General features: G+C 43.7%; 1 protein-coding gene and 1 long non-coding RNA gene across 2 annotated transcripts; one reads left to right on the forward strand and one right to left on the reverse strand.

Annotated features, from left to right (window-relative positions):
- Positions 1–759: 759 nt before the first annotated feature.
- Positions 760–9,311, reverse strand: ZNF252 (zinc finger protein 252). Its single transcript, NM_001002954.1, has 5 exons — positions 9,238–9,311; positions 7,077–7,239; positions 6,575–6,701; positions 5,780–5,893; positions 760–3,387 (listed from the first exon to the last, which is right to left on the reverse strand). Exons 2-5 carry the CDS (start codon positions 7,110–7,112, stop codon positions 1,043–1,045), a joined length of 2,622 nt encoding a protein of 873 aa, NP_001002954.1. The 5' UTR covers positions 7,113–7,239; positions 9,238–9,311; the 3' UTR covers positions 760–1,042.
- Positions 9,312–9,411: 100 nt separating this feature from the next.
- On the forward strand, positions 9,412–19,634 carry LOC111098592. The gene is made up of 4 exons (XR_005368945.1): positions 9,412–9,511; positions 18,458–18,639; positions 18,914–19,046; positions 19,170–19,634. It is a non-coding gene; the product is annotated as an uncharacterized LOC111098592 (long non-coding RNA).
- Positions 19,635–24,006: the final 4,372 nt, after the last annotated feature.

Raw genomic sequence — 24,006 nt, forward strand, 5'->3', positions numbered from 1 at the left:
GAAAACTGGGTCTAGGGAAAACAGTTTGAACATCAAGAACCAAAAGACACAGAGACACTGCTGACCAACATCACTCCAGAGGACAAAAGGCACCTTTAAAGCACGTAGAAAAGAGTGCATGGGTTGACAAACAACCTGCATAATTATCAACCTGCTCAAAGCCGCTTAATGACCCTGCCTCTCCTGGAGTCCTGTCCTCTGGTGTAGCAGACGGACATGCCAGTTTTCAGGGTCTGTTCAGTGCCAGGCTGCCCAGTAAAAGGGAACAACTGATGACCACTCACCTTTGCTTGCTGAAAAACGGATATGGAATACACCAACCTTGGTTTTAAGAACAAAATCTGTTAAGTCATATTCCATGCCACTGTGTGTCTACCTTATGCTTATTTTCCTCCCAATTCATAGGGTTTTGATTTTCCAAATTACCCTGTAGAAAAACTCATCTTACATGTGTCACTGGAGTTCTTAGCAGGATCTCAAAGTTTGAATCTACATAAAAACCTAAATTCATTCCTTAGCAAATTTTGCCAAGATTTCTCTGCTGTTTGGATTATCTGATGCTGAAAGGGATGACACTTCTGAAGCATCTCCTCACAATAAAACAAAAACATTTTGAAGAGGCCCAAACAAACCAACAATGAAATCCCAATCTGGCTCTATCATGAATCAAAGAGCAAGGATTCCAACTACTTTTCTTGAACCTGAAATAGACAATGAGGAAGGAAAAGCAGGTGGCCCCACAAAGTACCTCAGTGCACCTTAAAGTCTGGTGCTATGAAAACACAATCTTGAGTAAGTGTAATTAAATTGTGATCCTTTAAAATACTCAAGCATAGATCCACCCTCTGAATCTAAGGGATGGCATGTGACCTTGGAATTTTTGCCACATATTTTGGCATCTTGCTTTTAGTTAACAGTGCACTGGGAGACTGTTAAATCACTTAAGAGATAAATCTCCAAAATGAAAGCTGTAAAAGTGATGGCTTCCCATCAGTATACTGCTCCTGATGTAAAATAGTGAAGACTTTATTGAATAAAGATGTTATTCTCCATTGTGAACTTTATGGTGCTGAATGGAAGCTGACTGTGCAGTTAAGAGGTCCTCACGTTTAACACACTTATAGGCTTGCTCTCTGGTGTGAGTTTTCTCATGACTAGTAAGAGTTATTCTCTGGCTAAAAGTTTTCCCACATTCATTACACATATAAGGTCGCTCTCCACTGTGAACTCTCTGATGTCGAATAAGGTGAGAGCTTTGTCGGAAGGATTTTCCACATTCAGTGCATTTGTAAGGTTTCTCCCCTGTGTGAATTCTCTTGTGTTGGATAAGGGATAAACGTGCACTGAAGGCTTTCTCACATTCATTGCAAATATAGGGCTTCTCTCCAGTGTGAATCCTCTGATGCTGAATAAATTGTGAATGCTGACTGAAGGCCTTGCCACACTTCTCGCATTCATAAGGCTTCTCCCCTGTATGAATTCTGTGATGCTGAACAAGAGAGGAACGGACATTGAAGGCTTTCCCACAGTCACTGCACTCATAGGGATTCTCTCCAGTGTGAATCCTTCGATGGCGGACGAGGTGTGCACTCTGGCTGAAGGCTTTCCCACAGTCACCACACTCATAGGGTTTCTCTCCATTGTGTGTTCTCTCATGCTTAATTAGGGTGGATATCTGCCCAAAGGTTTTCCCACACTCATTACACTCATAGGGTTTCTCTCCAGTGTGGCTCCTCTGATGCTGAATGAGGTGCGAGCCCTGGCTAAAGGCCTTCCCACATTTGTGACACTCATAGGGCTTCTCACCATTATGGACCCTCTGATGTTGAACAAGGGAAGAGAGCACACTGAAGGCTTTATCACATTCATTACATTCATAGGGCTTCTCACCATTGTGTGTCCTTTGATGATGAATAAGATTAAAACTCTGGCTGAAGGCTTTTCCACACTCATTACACTCATAGGGTTTCTCTCCAGTGTGAATTCGTTGATGCTGAATCAGATGTCCCTTTTGACTGAACGTTTTCCCACACTCACTGCATCCATAAGGTTTTTCTCCAGTGTGAATTCTCTGATGCTGGATGAGGGACAAGCGAGCACTGAATGACTTTCCACACTCATTGCAGACATAGGGCTTCTCTCCAGTGTGAATTCTCTTGTGCTGAATGACTTGTGCACGCTGACTGAAGGATTTCCCACATTCATTACACCTATAGGGTTTCTCTCCAGTGTGAATCCTCTGATGAACAATAAGGGTTCGGTTCAGGCTAAAGGATTTCCCACATTCATTGCATTCATAGGGTTTTTCTCCTGTATGAGTTCTCTGATGCTGAATGAGAGATAACCGTGCACTGAAGGCTTTGCCGCACTCAGTACAGTCATAAGGTTTCTCTCCAGAATGAATTCTCTTATGCTGAAGGAGGTGCGAGTGCCTACCGAACGCCTTCCCACATTCCTTACACTCGTATGGTTTCTCTCCACTATGAATTCTCTGATGATGAAACAGGTTAGAACTATGACTAAAGGCTTTTCCACACTGACTACACTCATGAGGTTTCTGCCCACTATGAATTTGAAGATGTTGACTGTAAGATAAATGTGCACACTCACTGCACTCATAAGGCCTTTCTCCTGTGTGAGTGTTATGCTGCTGAATGAAGTAGGAATGGGCCTTGAAAGCTTTGCCACACTCAGCACAGGTATGGGACTCCCCTCCATGGTGAACTTCCTGATGTTGGCTGAGGACAGAGCAGTGGTGGGAAGTTCTTCCACATCCACCACTCTCACAGGGTATCTCTCCAGTGTGACTTCTCTGATGCTGAGACAGAGCTTTGCTTGGGCTGAAAAGTCTTCTACACTCAGTACATTCAAAGGATTTTTCTGGATTGTTAACCCTCTGATTCTCACTGAGAACTGAACTCTGCCTGGGTGCTTTCATGAACAGATCTGTCTGACAAGCTCTTTCTCCTAGATGCAAACACTGGAGATTAATGAGGTCCTGACTTTGTTGAAAGTCATTTACACATGGCACATTCTGGTGGAGACTACCCCCTGTAGATGCTCTATGAAATCTGACAGGGCTTGCATCTACAGTGTAGTCTACCTCCAGAGAACTGGATTTTTGGCCTTTTCCTGAAACAGGGGATTTCACATGTGTCAACGTCACTGGCCTGGAACTGTTCTTCTGGGAGAAGGATTTCTTAAGTTCTTCCTCTGCAGATTTTTTCCTGTAATTCTTTAACTTTCCCTTGGTTTTATTCATCTCTTCAAACTCAGATTCCTTGGAAACATTCCTTACATATTCTGACTTTGCTCTCCGGAACCCCATTGCTTTGGAAATTTCCTGTTTTGGAGTCAATCCTTTCTTTTCCATCAGAGACTGAAAACCTGAAAGAATGAAGAAAAATGAGTTACTAATATTTTACTATGGGAGAAAGAATTAGAGTATAAATAGGAACATTTATATGAAACAACTATCTCTTAGGAGGATACTGGACTTTTTTTCTTTTTAAAGATTTTATTCATGAGAGACACAGAGAGAGGCAGAGACATAGGCAGAGGGAGAAGCAGGGCCCCTCTGGGGAGCCTGATGCAGGACTCAATCCCAGGATCCTGGGATCACGACCCGAGCCAAAGGCAGATGCTCAACCACTGAGCCACCCAGGTATCCCTGGAACCTCTCTTTTGTAAACTGGTTATTATTAGAGCTGTAACAGGCTGTTATTTTCAGACTGTTTATCCAGACAAGGAGAGTGAGCTGAAAATGTTGATTAGATGGGGTCTAAAATTGGACTAAGTCATTTTAACAGACTTCAGTGAACTACTCACAGAACTTTAAAGGTATTGACTTTACTACTTTTTTACTATTCTTGACAAGGGGACAAAGGCAATACAATTAGAGAAAGGATTTTTTTTTTTTTTTAAACAAATGGGACTGGAACTAGATATCCACTTGTAAAAAATTTTACTTGGTTCCGTAACTCACACCAGACACAAAAATTAACTCAATATGAATCACAGACCCAAATACCTAAAATTTTTAGTTATAAAATTTTCTTCTATAAGAAGAAAATCTTCTGGGTTAAGCAAAGTTTTCTTAGATATGACACCAAAAGTACAATCCATAAAAGAACAAACTGATAAACTTCATCAAAATTTAATAAAACTTCTAGTCTTCAAAGGACACTGGTAAAAGAACAAAAAGACAAGGCACACAGGGAGAGAAAATCTATGCAAAGCATATATCTGATAAAGGGACTGTATCTGGAACATTCCTACATTTAGAAGGCAACTCTTTAAAACTTAAGAATAAGAAAACAAAAACCCAGTTAAAAAACATGTGAAGACATGCACAGATGCTTCGCCATTGTAAATACACAGAAGGAAAAGAAGCACATGGAAAGATAGTCAAAATCTTTAACTATTAGGAAAATTAAAATTAAAAGTAAAATCACAACGAGATGCCACTATACAACTATCATAGTGGCTAAAATGAAAAAGACTCAACACACCAAGTGTTGATGAGGATGTGGAGAAAATGGAACTCCCATCCATTACTGGTGGGAATGTCAAATGGTGCAACCAGTTTGGAAAACATTCTGGCGGTTTCCTAAAAGTTAAATATACACCTGCCATGTAATCCGGCCATTCTATTACTAGGTATTTATCCAAGAGAAAAGGAATGTATGGTCATACAAAGATCTGTACACAAATGTTCATAGCAGCTTTATTTGTATTAACCCCAAACTAGAAACAACACAAATGTATGTTAAAAGAATTGATAAATTGTGGCATATCCATATAAATAGGATATTAATCAAAATAAATAAAGGAGTTATTGATATATAACAGATAAATATCAAAAGAATTATGTTGGGTCAAAAGATCTCAGACAAAAAAAGGGTACATGCTCTATGATTCCAATGATATGAAATTCTAGAAAATGTAATTCATATTGATAGCAAGCAGATCAGTAACTGGTTCATGACAGAGACGGGAAGGGGTGAGAGGATGGGATTACAAAGAGACAGCAGAGAATTTTGGGGGGTAATGGAATGTCTGCAATCTTGACTGTAGTGAACAGTTTCACACACATATAATGCAGAAATGTTACCAAATTGCACATCTTAAATATGTATAGCATATTATGTGCTTAAGATACCTTAATAAAGCTGTTTCTAAGAGGGGGGAAATTCAGATGGGGTATGGAGCCAGTATGCCAGAGATCCAACCCAGCTCTGTTCCTGGCCAGCTGTGATCTCAGGCCAGCAACCAAATCTCTCCATGCCTCAGAGTTCCTTGGGTACCGACTCTGCGAGGATATGGGAGGACTGTGTAAGTTCACTGTGTCAGCAAAGTGGACTCTGCTCCACTTACTGTGTACTATTTACATTATTTACATGCTCATATCCTTTGCTACACAGGAAGAAACCCTAGCTCATGTTTTTCCCCAAGGCCCTGAATCAGCCTGGGAACTCTGAGTGAGCAATAGCAGGAGTGAGTCTGGGTCGATGGCATGTCTCTGGATGGTCTTTCTAAGCAGCTAAGGAACAGCTGGCCAGCAAGGCCTGAGAAGGAGTGGATGATATACCTGAGCTCCTTTCTGGGATTGAAAGAGCATTTTGTAGGGTAAAGGAAACATAAACTCACTTATGGGTAAAAAATAGGGGTATTAACACAGAAAAAAGAGAAAAGAGGTAGACATGGAGAAGAGGGAAAGCAAAGCCCCAGCACCTGCCAGTAGGGGCAGGGGAGCATGGATGCATTCCTGGAGACTCACTTTCACTCTCATGACTCCGGATCCAGCTCTCCTCAATTTTCGCTGAGTATGGGGCCCATGGCTCTTCCCCCTTCTCTAGCCTGGAGATGACATCAGGTTTCGAACCTTGAAGTCCTGCTCCAGAGAAAGGAAGCAAGGCTGACAATTCATCCAAGTCCAGGGCAGGATGGCCCCATGGGTGGCACTTGTGTGTTGGTCATGACCTCCCCTGCCCCTATCTGTAAACCGAGGAGACAGATGCAGGCCTCTGCCCCAGCTGAAGAAAAGTTAAACCCAGCTCTTTGGGGGATAAGGATAAGGGACAGAGTTGGGGCCTGCACACATTATGCTAGAAGATTTCATAAGAGTGTCTTGGTGTTGATGTCCACAAGGACTAAAGGGAAGCAGCATATTCTGGTGTAAGGGAGGGCTCTGAAACCAAATGGATTCAAATCCCAGATCTGCCCCTGACCGCCTGTGTGAACTTAAGAAAGTGAGGATCTTTGTCATTTTTGGATTCAGTTATAAACCATTTAACCCAACATCAACCTTGAAGATACATTATGATTAACTGGGGATATGAATATACTTAGGGTTCAATGAATGCTATTCCTCTTCCATATTTCCTACAAGGAAATTGGGGGAGTCCATAGCACTGACTATCCTCTCCTCTGTGCAGACAAGGCCCACTTGAGTCCAGGGTCAGAAATGCTTTATATTTGGGCCCCGAGGGGAAGATGCCCCTGAGCTTTGAGCCTAACCCCAGTCCTATTCACTAGCAAGGAACCCAGAGCTGAACTTCAGAAAGGGCCTTACCCAGTGAGATCAGGTTCCTGTAGGTCTCCAGCATCACATCACTGTAGAGGCCCCTTTGAGCAGGGCCCAGACGGCCCCACTCCTCCCGGGAGAGTAGCACAGCCACGTCTTCAAAGGAAACCAAAACCTGGAATGACAATATTTTGTTGCATCTCCAGGGTCAGGCCCAGGGTGGTCCTGGGGTGGGGAGGACCCACTAGGCTCATCATGGGCAAAACCCCTTTGAACACATGTACCAGGCTACTGTCCTCACAAGAGTGGGCTCTTTGAGACCAGTACCATTTTGACTTGTCTTTGTCTGCCCAACTGCTGCCCTCTACTGCCCAGAGATTGGGAAGAGAGGGTGAAGCACATTTCAGGGACTTGAACTCAGGGACTGAGGACATTGGTGAAGAAAGGGAGCCATCTACCCTCTGGGACCAGCTTTTCAGAAAGAACCTTGAAGACATTCCAGCCAAGAAAGCAAAGGCTACCAAGAGATATCTCCATGAGGACCACTCACCTGGGACCCAGCAGGAAGGAGCTGCTTGACGGCCATCATTGGATCTCTTAGCTCATCCCAAGGAGGTGGGTGAAATGGCAGGTGGAGGGAAGACTGTAAAGGAATTTGACCAGCCTGCTTTTCACAGCAACACTGAGACTTCCATGCCTGGGTCTCAAGAGGTCTATAGTAGCAGAGAAGCAGAGACCAAGTTTGGGGATGCCAGAAAGCCCTGGGAAGGGCAGATGGACAAAGCACCCAGTGATCTCTGAGACTATATCCCCTTGTCCACCATGAGGCCTCCCCAGCAGCCTCCAGTACAAACAGCATCCTAAGTCCACCACATAATGGCTCCTGTGGGGAACCTGGCTGGGGTGGACAATAGGCTTCATCCCAGGCCCACCTCAGAAGTCCTGGAGAGTGGGCAAACAGCTCAGAACAACCAGGCTCCTCCTCTAAGGCAGGGTACAAGCAACTAGGGAGGTTGACAGACAAGATACCTGAGTCAGGTGATGATAGATGATAAAGGATAGAAAAATTACACAGCATGAGGGCAATAATTGGTGGTAGGAGATACTTTACACAAGATGGCCAGGGAAGGCACCTTTTATAAATCAACATCAAAGGAAACATTCAGATGGAGTGAGGGCAGGTACCACGTGGCATTAAAGGAGATACATCCCAGGAAGGGGAATGCATGGGTGTAAAGGCTGTGAGGTGGAAGCCCACTCTGTGTGTTCATGTAAGGGCAAGGAGGCCAGAAGGGCTGAAGTGCAGTAGGGGAGAGCAAGGGAGAGGAGAGTAGGGTGCCCCATAGGCTGTAGGACTTGGGCTTTTCTCTGAATGAGATTGGAAGCATCTGGAAGATCTAGGCAATGATATGACCTGCCATGTGGCCTCTACAGCTGCTGTTTTGAGAACAGACTGGGGGTGGAGGTGGGGGGGGGGTAAGGATGTAAATAGGAAGAACTTTTAGAAGGCTCTAACAATAATCCACAGAGATGACAGTATCTTGCACTAGAATGGTGGGAGCAGGTGATAAGTGGTCAGATTCTAGATGCATTTCAAAGGTGTAGTTAATACGATTTGCTGATGAATGAGACCTGAAATGAGATACCAAGATTTCTGGCCTAAGCTATTAAAATATTGAAATTTCCATTCACTCAGAGGGATATGACTGCAGGAGTACATCTGAAGGGTAAAAATTAAAAGTTGTTTTTTGTACATGTCGTATTTAAGATGCCTGTCAGATTCACAAATGGAGAATCAGAGCTTTTGGATATACTGATCCAAAATTCAAGAGAAACGCTGAAGCTGGCTTGGTACGTACCCTGGGAAATGTCTGTATACAGGTGACATTTAGAAGCACCTACTGGGGGGAATCCCCGGGTGGCTCAGCGATTTAACACCTGCCTTGGGCCCAGAGCGTGATCCTGGGTCCCGGAATCAAGGCCCATGTCGGGCTCCCTGCAGGGAGCCTGCTTCTCCCTCTGCCTGTGGCTCTGCCTCTCTGGGTCTCTCCTGAATAAATAAATAAAATCTTAAAAAAAAAAAAGAACCACCTATTGGGTTTTACCTTAGGCTGACAGGTGACTTGAGGGCCGTCCCTCCCAGGAAAGTCTTCCCCAACAGCCTGATACAAAGCCAGCTCCCCCGTCCACAGCGTCGCGCCCCAGGCATCGCACGGCGTGCCACGAGCGGACCTGCTCCGCCTTCGCTCCCAGACGACGCGGAAGCGCGGAACGCTGCTGCTGGAAGCTAACGGGGCGGACACCTCAACACACCACCGATTGGTGCAAACGTCTCAGATAAGTGATTTAAGACGACATTACCGCCACTCATCTAAGTGACCAACTTGACAAACGAAGACAGTGCATTGCACGGTATCTGCACGGCGTTGGCGAACATCCGACACGATCACCGCCCAGCCCTCGCTGAACGCTGCGCGGTGACCTGCCGCCCGGCCCTCCCCGGCGCCCCCCGCCGCCTCCATCCCCCGACTTCGCCCCGACCTCGCCCCTCCTGACGCCTTCCCCAACCAGCGGCCGCCCCGCCCCCCACGGCGGCTTTGCTCGGGGCTTTCCGCCGCCCCCCGCCTGCCTCTCGCCCCGCGCGCTCCGCACCCGGCGCCCCCCAGGGCCGCTCCGACGCCTCTGCGCCCACCGCCCGGGCTCCCACTCACTCGGCTCGGACTCGGGGCAGGTGCGCCTCGCGGACGCCGGACCCGGGAGCCCGAAGCGGCCGGGCCGGAAGTTGCCGCCCCGAACTTCCGCCGCGGCCTCCAGCTCGCCACCAATCGGATGCCCGGCTCCGGCGGCCGCTCTAGCCGCGCAGAGGACTCTGTGCTCCGGGTCCCGGGTCGGACTCGGGCCGGAAGTAGGCGGCTCCGCGGGGTGGGCTCGCTGCCATGGGAAACTCCTGAAGAAAGGAGAAGGAGCGGAGAAGGAATAGAAAGGGTGAAACAAAATCTGTTATTTTTCTTATTTCTAACTAATCCAAAAGATTATTGTTTTTCAAAGTAACAACAGCAATAGTATGTCGGGTTGTTACAGCACATGGATGAACGACATGCGGTGTCGGGGGCCGGGGAGACGACCAGGGAGGGATGCTGGTTGTAAGCACCCGCGCTTCCTATGAAGCAGTGAGTTACTTGAAAGGGGCTCAGGCTAACTGTAAATATATATTGCAACCGCTAACATATTTTTCAAGGAAGTATAAATGATATGCTAAATAGAAATTGGAATTAAATAAGATGTCCAGTTAAACTAGAGAAGGCAGAAACAGGGAAAGACTTTTTCTTTTCTTTTCTTTTTCTCTTTCTTAAAGTAGGCTCCACGACCAATGTGGGGCTTGAACTCATCACCCTGAGATCCAGAGTCCCGTGCTCTCCAGACTGAGTCAGTCAGGCACCCTGGGAAATTTTTTTTTTTTAAAGGAACAAATGCAATGAATGAAAAACGGTTGCAAACATGCTGTATATTAACCTATACTCTTCTCAAGCTCTCATGGAACAGTCATAAAAATAAACCACATTCTGAGCCATAGAACACATCTTAGCAAACTTAAAAGGATAGAAATAATACAAAACATGGTCTCAAACCACAGTGAAATTAAGCTAGACATCAATAACAGAAAGATAGATAATCCCAAAATATTTGCAGATTAAACAATATACATGTAAAGGACAAATGGTTAAAAGAACATCTCAAGAAAAACTCTTAAATGTTTTAAACTAAATAGAGGTTAAAATCCAAGTTATCAAAATGTGTAGATATCAACAAACAGATTCCAAAGTTTGTAAGGAAAGGCAAAAGAGGGACGCCCGGGTGGCTCAGCTGTGCAGCGCCTGCCTTCCGCCCCGGCGTGACCCCGGGATCCTGGGATCAACTCCGCATCAGGTCCCTGCAGGGAGCCTGCTTCTCCCTCTGCCCGTGTCTCTGCCTCTCTCTCTCTGTGTCATCAATCAATCAATCAATCTTTTTTAAAAAAAGGAAAGGCAAAAAGACTCAATAGCTAACAGAATACTGAAGAACAACAAAATCTAAGCACTGATTCTACCCAACTTTAAAACTCTGTATAAAGCTACAGTAATCCAGGCAGTGTGGTGTTGATGAAACAGGAGACAAATAGATTAATGGAGCCGAATACAGAGCCCTGAAATAGACTCCCACAAAGAGAGTCGATTGATTTTTGATACAAGAGAACAGTTAATGGAGAAAGGATAGTTTTTTTTAAGTGACTTTATTTATTTTTAAGATTATATGTATTTTTTTTAGATTATATGTATTTATTTGAGAGAGGGAGGACACATGCTTGAGAGAGCATGAGCAGGGGGAGGGGCAGAGGGAGGAGCCAACTCCCCCCTGAGCAGGGAACCTTATGTGGGGCTCTATCCCAGGACCCCAGGATCATGACCTGAGCTGAAGGCCGATGCTTTGTCACCCAGGCACCCCTAAAGTTATTTAAAAACTGCTGTGCAGGGGATGCCTGGGTGGCTTAGTGGTTAAGCCCCGCTTTCAGCCCAGGGCCTGATCCTGGAGTCCCTAGATCGAGTCTGGTGGGGCTCCCTGCATGGAGCCTGCTTCTCTGTCAGCCTGTGTCTCTGCTTCTTTCTCTCTGTGTCTCTCATAAATAAATAAAATCTTTAGGGATCCCTGGGTGGCGCAGCGGTTTGGCGCCTGCCTTTGGCCCAGGGCGTGATCCTGGAGACCCGGGATCGAATCCCACGTGGGGCTCCCGGTGCATGGAGCCTGCTTCTCCCTCTGCCTGTGTCTCTGCCTCTCACTCTCTCTCTCTGTGTGACTATCATAAATAAATAAAAATTAAAAAAAAATAAAATCTTTAAAAAACCCCACAAACTGCTATGGAATTTTAAGTTCACAGCAAAATTAAGCAAAGAGTAGGGAGATTTCCTATGTACCCCTGCTCCCACATATAAACAGCCTTCCCTACTATCAAATTCCCACACTAGGGTTGAACATTTCATTTATTGATCGTTAATTATGTCCCTAACATGGGGCTTGAAGTCAACCCTGGGATCAAGAGTCCATGCTTCATTGATGGAGCTAGCCAGGGGCCCCTACAGTCAAACATTTGTACAATCTTTGAACATATATTGACACATCATTCTCACTCAAAAGTCCACAGTTTACAGTAGGGTTCACTCTTGCTGTTGTAATTCTGTGGGCTTTGAAAACTGTATAATGATATGTATTTACCATTAGAATATTGTACAGAATAGTTTCACTGTCCTAAAAAATCTTCTGTGCTTCACCGATTTATCTTGTACCATCACTTAAAATGATAGTTTACCCCAAGTATATAAAAATCTAGGTGCAAAATTATTTTCTCTTAGCACTATGAATATATTATTCTATTGTTTTCTTATTTCCAGTGTTATTATTAACAGGTCTGATATTAATTATAATATTTTTCTTTTGTAAGTAATAATCTCTCTAAAAGATTTTGAGATATTTTTCTTTTTATATTCTTAAATTTCACTACAGTGTATCTAGTGCATGTGTTTTTTCTTTCTTTCATGTTTGACACTCAGAGCCATTTTGTCTGAGGTTGCTGATCCTTTATTCCAAGTCACATTAAAAATATTTATCTTCCATTTCTTTTTTCTTTTTTTTTTTTATTTATGATAGTCACAGAGAGAGAGAGAGAGAGGCAGAGACACAGGCAGAGGGAGAAGCAGGCTCCATGCACCGGGAGCCCGATGTGGGATTCGATACCGGGTCTCCAGGATCGCGCCCTGGGCCAAAGGCAGGTGCCAAACCGCTGCGCCACCCAGAGTTCCCTATTTTTTCTTTTAAATATCAATTTTGATACTTCTATTTTCATCTTTCCTATCACTCAGGTTTTTTTTTCTTTTTTAAGGTAGGCTCCATGTCCAGTATGGAGCTGAACACAGGGCTCGAACTCATGACCTTGAGGTCAAGACCTGAGCTGAGATCAATAGTTGGAGACTTAACTGACTGAGCCACCCAGGAACCCCACAATTTTTAAAAAAAATTTTACCTGCCTTCATTCTTTCTGGTGTTTTATTTTCTTTTCTTTTTATAAAATATTTTATTTATTTATTCATGAGAGAGAGAGACAGGCAGAGGGAGAAGCAGGCTCCATGCAGGGAGCCCGACGTGGGACTCGATCCTGGGACTCCAGGATCACACCCCAGGCCGAAGGCAGGTGCTAAACCACTGAGCCACCCAGGGATCCCTCTTTCTGGTGTTTTCTAGAGAGTTCTTCAACTTTGATCTTCTGTCTCACTGATGTGTTTTCAATTACATTATTTCTACTACTTATCCCAGCTATAGTGTTCTTTATTTCAAATGTTAGTTTTCATATTCAGTAGTTCCACTTGGTTTATTATTAGTGCTTCTTTGTGTCAATAATATCATTTTATGTCTTTACAGATATTCACTTTATTTTAATTTTTTTTTATTTATTTATGATAGTCACAGAGAGAGAGAGAGAGAGGCAGAGACATAGGCAGAGGGAGAAGCAGGCTCCATGCACCGGGAGCCCGATGTGGGATTCGATCCTGGGTCTCCAGGATCACGCCCTGGGGCCAAAGGCAGGCGCCAAACCGCTGCGCCACCCAGGGATCCCTACAGATATTCACTTTATTTTAAATTCTAGTTCTGCTGTTCTATTAATTTTAATTCATCTAGTAGAGTTTGTACAGTTTGCTCCTATCTTTTATCATGATTGTGATTCAAAGATGTCTGAAACTTCTGCCTGTAAATTCATTTCCGGGTGACCAGTGCTCAGTCTCTAGATTATGTCACACCTAGTGACTTAAAAGAGGAAGAAGCATGTATCATAGTAGAGATACAGCTCACAATCTGCCTCCTTACTGACCCTCACCAGATGCTCATGCCTCTTGGGGGAACCTCCCTATATCTTCTCTTTTCATTAGTTATTTTTTTAAAGATTTATTTATTTGAGAGAGAGGGAGAGAGAGAGGGAGAGAGTCCTCAAGCAGACTCCCCTGAGTGTGGAGCCTGATACAGGTCTCAATCCCCAGGACCCTGAGATCGTGATCTGAACCAAAATCAAGAGTCGGGTGCTCAACTGACTAAGCCACCAGATGCCCTGGCACTCGTCTTTTGAAAGAACTTATCTCCTGTAGTTGGAATCACCTGATTTTAGGGCTGTGGCCATCAAGAAGGTGATGTAGAATATTCAGGGGTTAACTAGGTTCTGGTGACTCCTGATATAACTCCACTGGACTGCATGCTGCTAGGATTGTGTTTGTGTGTATAAGCCTGTTATGGGCTGAATTGTATCTCCCCCTCAACTCCAGAAGTCCTAGTCCCAGTACATCACAATATCACCTAATTTGGAAATCGGGCCATTGCAGATATAATTAGTTAAGATGAGGTCATACTGAAGTAGGATGGGTCTTAATCCAATTTGGCGTCCTTGTAAGAAGATGGCCATCTGAAGACAGACACAAGAAGATCATGGGAAGACCAAGGCAGAACAAGCCAAGTTATGCAAGTCAAGGAATGCCCAAGACTGCCAGGAAACAACCAGAAATTAGGAAGATGCAAGAAGGGATTTCCTTACAGATTTGAGAGGGAGCATAGCCCTACTAACATCTTGGACCTGTACTTTTACCCCCCAGAGTTGTGAAAGATAGATTCCTGTTGCTTTAAGCCACATGAGTTGTGATATTCTGCAATGGCAACCCCAGGGGGCCAATATACATCTTCACAGTGGTGAGGGCACAGGTAGCAATCTTCTCAAGGTAGTGAGGTGGGGAAGAAAAGGGCACAGTTCAAGAGCTTCCTTCCATCACCAGGGCCTGGGTCACTACTCCAGGGTTTCAGTTCTTCCCAAATTTTTCCTCTCCCAAGATAGTTCTTTAGTTCTTATAGCACTTACTTTTCTCCCCCAGTGCCATATACTTTTTGTTTACTTCTGTATGAAAGTAAGATCATGGACTCAGAATTTAGAATTATACTGTTTCTAACCAAAAATATGCAAGTAGAAAGTAAATAGGCTCCCACCAGTTGGATACTGGGAGGCCATCACACCTCAGTTTCTTAGTTTGTTAAAATGATGTTCCTTCTACACACAGTTACAGTCTAAGACAAAACACCTTCTCCAAGAATGCCTTATGGTCAGTAGTGTCTTGTGACATTTGTATGGAGAAAGGAATCACTCAAGCAAGAGGGGAGTGGGCTTCCTGACAGTAAGACAGGGAATAGGAAAGCTTGCATGACTTGTGGGGCTGGAGGTGGGGGGAAGCAGTCTTGTAGACATAAATTAGATCACTTCAAAAAGACTGAGATCTGATATTATATCTTTAAAAGGGGAAATTATGTTTTAAATATTTTATTTATTTATTTTTAGGAGGAGGGTCAGAGGAAAAGGAATGGAGAGTCTTCTTAAGCAGATTCCATGCTGAGGGTGGAGCCTGATGAAGGGTTTGATCTCACAACTCTGAGATCGTGACCTAAGCTAAAACCAAGAGGCAGATGCTTAGCCAACTGCACCACCTAGGTGCCCAGGAGAATAATTTTTTTCAGTAAAACATTTATAAAAATGTATCATTTGTTGAGAATTTAACTTTCTCTTATAGACATGACATGTTCTACCAATTATGGGGGTAGTTCTTTTTTTTTAAGATTTTATTTATTTATTCATGAAAGAAGATATTCATGAAAGACACAGAGGGAGAGAGGCAGAAACACAGGCAGAGGGAGAAGCAGGCTCCATGCGGGGAGCCCAATGTATGACTCGATCCCAGACCCGGCATCACACCCTGAGCCGAAGGCAGACGCTCAACTGCTGAGCCACCAGGCGCCCCTGGTATATACAATTTTTCATAGTACTCTCCTATAATACTTTTTGTTTCTGTAGAATTGGTAGTAATGTCCCAATTTTCATTTCTTGATTTTAGTAATTTGAATTTTCTCTCCTATTTCCTTACCTAAAGGAACATACCTATTCATCTACCTAAAGGTTTGTCTACCCTGTTAATCTTCCAAAGAGATACATTTATTTATTTTATTTATTTTTTTAAAGATTTTATTTATTTATTCATGAGAATACACAGAGAGGAGAGAGAGAGAGGCAGAGACACAGGCAGAGGGAGAAGCAGGCTCCATGCAGGGAGCCCGACGTGGGACTTGATCCCAGGTCCCCAGGATCACGCCCTGAGCTGCAGGCGGCGCTAAACCGCTGAACCACTGGGGCTGCCCAAGAAATACATTTAATTTCATTATTTTTCTCTATTGTTTTTCTACTCCCTATTTCTTTTTCTTTTTTTTTTTTTAATTTATGATAGTCACAGAGAGAGAGAGAGAGAGAGAGAGAGAGGCAGAGACACAGGCAGAGGGAGAAGCAGGCTCCATGTACCGGGAGCCTGACATGGGATTCGATCCCGGGTCTCCAGGATCGCACCCTGGGCCAAAGGCAGGTGCCAAACCGCTGCGCCACCCAGGGATCCCTCTACTCCCTATTTCATTTATCTGCTCTAATTTTATTATTTCTTTCCTCCAGAGAGTTTTGAGTTTAGTTTATTCTTCTTTGTTTTGTTCTTGGAGACTTTCTTGGTTCCAAATGTAAGCATTTATACCCATAAATCTCTCCCTTAACACTGTCTTCACTGTGTCCCGTAAGTGTTGGTATTCTTTTACTTTCATTCATTTCTATGTATTTGCCAGTGTCTCTTGTGATTTCTTTTTTTATCCACTGGTTGTTTAACAGTTTGTTGTGTAATTTCCACAAATTCGTTAATTTTCCAGTTTTACTTCTGTTACTGATTTCTAACTTCATCCTATTGAGGTCAGAGAAGATACTTTGAATATCTCTTAAAATCTATTGAGACTTACTTTGTGATCTAACAGAGTTTATCCTGGAAAAATGTCACATGTACACTTGTGAAGAACATGTAGTTTGGTTGGGCAAAGCATTCTATACATGTTTGTTAGATCTAGCTGGCATTTTTTTTTTATTGTTGAATCCTTTACTTCCTCATTTATCTGCTGCATGTTCTATCCATTATTGAAAGTAGGGTATTAGGGACCCCTGGGGGGCTCAGTGGCTGAGCGTCTGCCTTTGGCTCAGGGCATGATCCCGGGGACGGGGACGGAGTCCCGCATTGAGCTCCCTGCAGGGAGCCTGCTTCTCCCTCTGCCTGTGTGTCGGCCTCTCTGTCTCTCATGAGTAAATAAATAAAATCTTAAAAAAAGAGAAAGGTATTGAAGTCTCCCAACTATTATTGTAGAATTGTCTATTTCTCTCTTTAATTCTATCAGCTTTTGCCTCATATATTTGATGAGTCTGTTGTTAGTTGCATAAATGTTTATAACTGTTATAACTTCTTTCTGTATTTAACTTTTTATTAATATGTTAATATATTAATAATGTCCTTTGACTCTTGTAAATTTTTTTTAAAAGATTTTATCTATTTATTCATGAGAGACACAGAGAGAGAGGCAGAGACACAGGCAGAAGGACATGCGGGGAGCCCAGGACCTTGGGATCATGCCCCGGGCCCAAGGCAGGTGCTAAACCGCTGAGCCACCCCGGCATCCCGACTCTTGTAAACTTTTGACTTACTGTCCATTTTGTCTGATATTAGTACAATCACCTGGTATCTTTTGATTCCTATTTGCATGGAGTATCTTTTTCCATCCTTTCACTTCACTCTTTTTGTATCTTTGGGTCTAAAGTGAACTCTTGTAGGCAGCACATAGTTCTATCATGTGTTTTTATCCATTCTGGCAATCTTTGTCTTTTCATTGGACAATGTAATCCATTCAGATTTCAGTAACTATTGATAAAGAGGGACTTTTGTCATTTTGCTATTTATTTTATATGCCTTATAGCTTTTTTGTCCATCATTTTCTGTATTACTGTCTTATGTGTTTATCTTTTGTAGTAAAATCCCTTTTTAACTTCTTACTACATATATTTTATAACTCTTTGTTGTTACCATAGGAATTACATTTAATATCTTTAAGTTAGGGGATCCCTGGGTGGCTCAGCAGTTTAGCGCCTGCCTTTGGCCCAGGGCATGGTCTTGGAGTCCCGGGATTGAGTCCCGTGTCGGGCTCCCGGCATGGAGCCTGCTTCTCCCTCTGCCTGTGCCTCTGCCTCTCTCTTTCTCTGTCATGAATAAATAAATAAATAATCTTAAAAAATTATAATATCTTTGAGTTATAATACTCTAATTTGAATTTATACCAGTTAAACCTCAATAAAAGAAAAGCTCTGCTCTTTACAGTCCTATCCCCACCCTTTTGGTTGTCAATATCACAGTTACATCTTTATACACTGTGTGCCTCAAAACATGAGTAACTATTTTAAATACATTGAATTCTTAAATTACAAAGAGAACAAAATTTGGAGTTGAAAAGCAAAGTTACAATAATAGTAGCTTTCAGACTAATAATATTTTGTTAAAAAATTAGTTTTTTTAATGTGGAAAACAAAAAAGTAGAGTTACAAACCATTGTTACAATACTAGCTTTTATAATTGCCCATGTGTTTACCTTTATTGAAATACTTATTTCTTCATATGACTTCAGGTTATTGTCTAGTGTCCCCTCACTTCGCCCTACAGGACTTCCTTCAGCCTTTCTTGCAGATTAGGTCTAATGGTAACAAACCCCCTCAAGCTTTTGTGTATCTGAGAATGTCTTAATTTTACTTCACTTTTGGACTGTTTGCCAGATATAGGGTTCTTCGATGACATTTTTTTTTTCTTTTAGCACCTTGAATATATTGGCCCACTGCCTTCTGGTCTCCAAAGTTTCTGATGAGAAATCTGCTGGTATTCTTACTGAGGATCTCTTGTATTCAATGAGCCACTTCTCTTCTGCTCCTTTCAAGATTCTCTTCACTCAGCCAGGATTACTCTGATTATTATTTCTCAACAGATGCAGGAAGCATCACAGGCTACCTCCTGGGCTGCAGCCCTGACTGCCTCCCTGCCTGAGATGCATCCCTTGCTGGGGCGCTGAAATCTATATCTGCCCCATTCAATCCACCTGTTCCTACAATTACCAGGAGGATTCTAGAGAGGAGATGGAGGGAGTTGTCTAATGGAGTGAGTGGTTAGGTAAGATGATTGCCATAGGGCTTACATGACTGACCAAAATGGTCATTCGGGTAATGTCAGATTCAATCCTTGGAAACAATTGACCTTTCTTTTTGGTTTGTTGACTTTTACTTGTGGAGGAAACATTCATGGAAATCTGAAAACACGCAGTTGTTTCCTACTTCCCTTTCTCATTTCAGTCCTTAGCCCATATGCTGGGTAGTGGGAGGCCTGCTGGGCAGACCCCAAGGTCAGGCTTAGGTAGGTTCCCTGGCCCCACACTTTTTCTCCACAGCCTCTCCAGTGCACACACAATACCTGTTGGATGGAGGTGACCTTGTGGTCTGCATCTCACCCTGGAAGCCCATCCCATCCTGGCCGCAGTGAGGGAGCCCCAACACAGACCTGGGCCGGCCCTACTTGCATCGGTGGGTCTGGGGACGTGGTTGTGACCCCAATTCCTGCAACAACCCCAGGCAGCTGGCAACCTACTCTGCCAGCGATGGGAACTTGGCTGCTGACTCTGTTCTGGGTCTGCTGTCCACTTCCAGGTTTCCTCTGAGTCTCCTATGTTCCTGTGTCTCTGGTTCTTTCATTGCCTCCACGAAATAAAGCGGCCATAGATCTTTATTCTCCACCATTCTTCAAAGGTAGCAGCCACAGATCCTGCCTGTCCTCTGCCCCCAACAAACATGGTAGGTTGTGTGTGTGTGTGGGGGGGGGCGGAGGTGTCCCTGTCTATCCTATGCCCCAAAAAACATGGCCCAAGGTACCTTCTGCCGGAAGTCTGGCGCAACAGTTGCTGGGTCAGCTTTCAAGTTTGTGGTTTTGGTGAGAGCCAAAAAAGTTGAACTAACACTAATAAAGATCATCACAGGTTTTAACCAAGTCACTGTGATCAGATAGACTGTTCCAGCCTCCTCAGATGCGCATTGTGATCTCCAAATTACATCTACAGGCGACGAAACTCCACAATGTTGATTCCAACTGCTTTTAGTCTTTTTTTTATATATATATTTTAAATTTTTATTTATTTATGATAGTCACACAGAGAGAGAGAGAGAGAGAGAGAGGCAGAGACACAGGCAGAGGGAGAAGCAGGCTCCATACACCGGGAGCCTGACGTGGGATTTGATCCTGGGTCTCCAGAATTGCGCCCTGGGCCAAAGGCAGGCGCCAAACTGCTGCGCCACCCAGGGATCCCTAACTGCTTTTAGTCTTAAGGGCAGCCTTACTTGCAAGTTCTAGGGTCACTATATTGCCCCTCTGTGCTAACTGCATTTTTAGTGTCATGATCAGGAGCTACCAAGGATAACCTGAAACATTTAGCAATGTGCACAGTTACTATCGTGTTGTGTGACCAAAGTGTAAAAGTAAATGGATTACTCGATCTTCTTACCTTTGGGCAACTATGCCAGTTATGTGATGAATATGCTAACCGGATAGGAAGGACACACCAGAATGTCCCTGAGGCTCTGGGAAAAGCCCAGAGCCTCAGAGCTTTGGCTTCTGGCATGTGGACCAGGCTATTCACTGGTGACCCTTAGATGAACCTATCAACTGGCAAGTTAGTGAATTTTTTTTTAAATTAATTTTTATTTATTTATTTATGATAGTCACAGAGAGAGAGGCAGAGACACAGGCAGAGGGAGAAGCAGGCTCCATGCACCGGGAGCCCGACGTGGGACTCGATCCCGGGTCTCCAGGATTCGTCCTGGGCCAAAGGCAGGCGCCAAACCACTGCGCCACCCAGGGATCACCCAAGTTAGTGAATTTTAAGGGAGTGTTCAGATTAGTTTGGAAGGAGGTTGGTGTTGGTGAATATTATTGCCCAGGACCATGTGAGGACAGGAGAGATGAGAGGGACCAGGAGGCTGTGGGGTAGCAAAGGGAGGTGGAATGAGGGAAGTGCAGGTGCTCTCTCCTGGTGCTGCCTCATCCACCAGTTCTGATTTACCCTCCAAACAAGCAGACCTGTTTCCTCTTGCTCTGTGCTCCAGGCTGGGATGACCTTCAAGGGCTGTGTCTCTCTCCTTGATGGAGTGGTGCCTTCTAAATCCTGTTCAGTGGGGCTTCTACAGGCACATGACGTAGGAGACCTGCAGGAACCTACTCTTGCAGGGTAAAAACCGCCCTGCAAATCTTAACTGCATCTTAGCTTGATCCTCTCTAAGCATAACTGTGGGTTCTGAAGCTGAGTGATATTTGGGCTCAGGATCCATCAAGGCTTAAGACAAGAGGATGCCTTATCTCTCAGACAGTTTAGTACACTGGGAAGACCATGGGTTTGAAGTCAGACCTGGAGTCAGTTCTGTACTTAGAATCTTGTTCAAGATATTCAAATACTCTGAGCCTTGGTTTCTATTAAGAAGAGAATAATTCCTTTCTTACAGAGTTGTTTAAACAAATGAGAAAAGTATATTGAGTTCCTAATTGAATACCCAGTGTGTAGTAATGAATTAAAAAAAATTCAGTTTCTTCTTTTCCCTTGTTAGGGAGAATTTGAAATAGGCTGTCTTTTTTTTGGGGTCCCTGATTTTATACTTTCTTCCTCTTTGAGCTCCTTTGATAACAAGCTTAAACACTCCAATTTCAGGACTCCTGCAAAGATCCAGCATGAAGCCCACACTCAGTGACACTTGATTTGTCAGCATCCCCATTGTTTTATCTGGATTCTTGGTTGTGAGGAAATACTGAAGTTGGGAAACTTGCAGAATCAAGGGAGGTGGTGTAGGAAGCAAGGATGCTTTGGAGGAACAGGGGGCAGCAGGCTCCACATAGCCAGAACTGTCCGCTCCGCTAAGTGAAATTTCTACCAGTGTTCCCTCTGCTTTTCTCTGATTCATGTACATAGGTCACATGTTCTCCCTGACTGGACTGTGGCAGGGAGAGGAAGCTTATGACTCAGCTTCCTAAGAAGACATCTTGATTTATCATCCCTCTAAGATTACACACAGCGGGCAGAGGCAGTTCCCCAAAAAGAAACTGGGTGCTATTAAGAAGGGGGCAGGTGGTGGAGAGCCAAAATACCCATGTGTGCCAACCACAAGACGATCCTTTATCCAAGCACTGTGCCAAGCTCTTTACGTTGTTTCAATTAATTCTGGCAACAAACCAATGAAGGCAGGTGCATCTATTCCCCCCTACTTTACAGGTGAAGAACTTGAGGATCAGAGAGATTAAGTACCTTCTTTAAAGTTTACACATTAAGTGTTAGAGCTGAGATTTGAATGCAGACATTCCTGCTGTTGCAGTAGTGCTTTTGACCACTACACTATACTCCTTTTCTGCTCTCCCATTGAGGAAAGGATACACAAATTTGTTATTTCTCTATACCCAAATATTAGCCTTAACCTATGGTGTGAACTTGTCCTCTGGACTTTTAAAATTATGGCTTCTCTAGAAGCCGCTGTCTCTAACATGTCTTTGTAAACCTAGTGACTGGCACTGGTGCAGATATGATCTGTGTGCCCAAGACACATCATATACTTTCCCATGAGCAGGAATCCTGTGTTCTGACCTGATCATTTCAGCTTGCTAGCAAAAACACTGACTGCAAATAAAAATCATGTCTAATTTGGGAGGTTTAAAAACCAATTAGAGGGATCCCTGGGTGGTGCAGCGGTTTATCGCCTGCCTTTGGCCCAGGGCGCGATCCTGGAGACCCGGGATCGAGTCCCACGTCGGGCTCCCGGTGCATGGAGCCTGCTTCTCCCTCTGCCTGTGTCTCTGCCTCTCTCTCTCTCTCTCTGTGTGACTATCATAAATAAATAAAAATTAAAAAAAAAAACCAATTAGAAATAAAGTCAGCAGAGGAATAGCAGATGAGTCAGGAAAGGGTGAATAGAACTGGATTAATCAGAGGTCATTCATGAGGAAAGTAAAAATATTGACAAACCTAAGACATTTATTCATTAAGAAGGCATGTTAAAATTTCAAGATTAACCGTAAAAGAATAGAAATACAGTATGTCATCTCCAAGCTTGAAGAGAAACACTGAGGGGGAATCTCTGGGTGACTCGGCGGTTTAGAGCCTGCCTTCGGCCCAGGGTGTGATCCTGGAGACCTGGGATCGAGTTCCACGTTGGGCTCCCTGCAGGGACCCTGCTTCTCCTTCTGCCTGTGTCTCTGCCTCTCTCTCTCTCTCTCTCTCTCTCTGTGTCCTTGTGAATAATAAAATCTTTAAAAAAAGAGAGAGAGAGAGAGAGAGAAACACAAAGAGAAAGAAACCCTCATCAATTCGAAGTTAGGTGAGAAATGAATTTGCATGGATGTATTTCAGAGCTCTGCAGTGTGTTCCACTAGGCTTTTGTATATCTGGGATCCCTGGGTGGCACAGCGGTTTGGCGCCTGCTTTTGGCCCAGGGCGTGATCCTGTAGACCCGGGATCGAATCCCACGTCGGGCTCCCGGTGCATGGAGCCTGCGTCTCCCTCTGCCTGTGTCTCTGCCTCTCTCTCTGTGTGTGTGTGACTATCATAAATAAATAAATAATTTTTAAAAAAGGCTTTTTGTATATCTCTTTTTTAAAATTACTTTTTGTATATCTCTAATGCCACTCTGCTTAACTGCCAATCTTTACAATAAGTCTGATAATATAAAGGGATGCCCACTCTCACTACTGTTGTTTAACATAGTGCTGGAAGTCCTAGCCTCAGCAATCAGACAACAAAAAAGAAAGGGCATCCAACTTGGCAGAGAAGAAGTCAAAGTCTCACTCTGCAGGTGACATGACTTTCTATGTAGAAAACCCAAAAGACTCCACCAAAAAATTACAAGAACTGATATAAGAATTCAGCAAAGTCGCAGAATATAAAATCAATGCACAGAAGTCAGTCACATTTCTTTTTTTTTTTTTTTAAAGATTTTATTTATTCCTGAGAGAGAGAGAGAGGCAGACAGAGACACAGGCAGAAGGAGAAGCAGGCTCCATGCAGGAAGCCGGATGTGGGACTCAATCCTGGGACTCGAGGACTACACCTTGAGCCAAAGGCAGACGCTCAACCACTGAGCCACCCAGGCATCCCAGTCAGTCACATGTCTATACACTAACAATGAGGCAGAAGAAAGAGAAATCCAAGAATTGATCCCATTTACAATTGTACCCAAACCGATAAAATACCTAGGAATAAACCTAACCGAAGAGGTAAAGGATCTGTACTCTGAAAACTATAGAATACTCATGGAAGAAACTGAGGAAGACACAAAGGAATGGAAAAATATTTCATGCTCATGGATTAGAAGAACAAATATTGTTAAAATGCCTACATCCATGCAAATGTGGAAATGAACTTTAAACAGATCTCAATTCCTGCAGATCTCAATTCCACAAATGAGGTTAGAAAAGTTGATTATGCATATTTTAAAAAACAAAACTGAATTTATATTA

The sequence above is a fragment of the Canis lupus genome, chromosome 13 (genome assembly GCF_011100685.1).
Source record: "Canis lupus familiaris isolate Mischka breed German Shepherd chromosome 13, alternate assembly UU_Cfam_GSD_1.0, whole genome shotgun sequence".
NCBI lineage: Eukaryota > Metazoa > Chordata > Mammalia > Carnivora > Canidae > Canis > Canis lupus.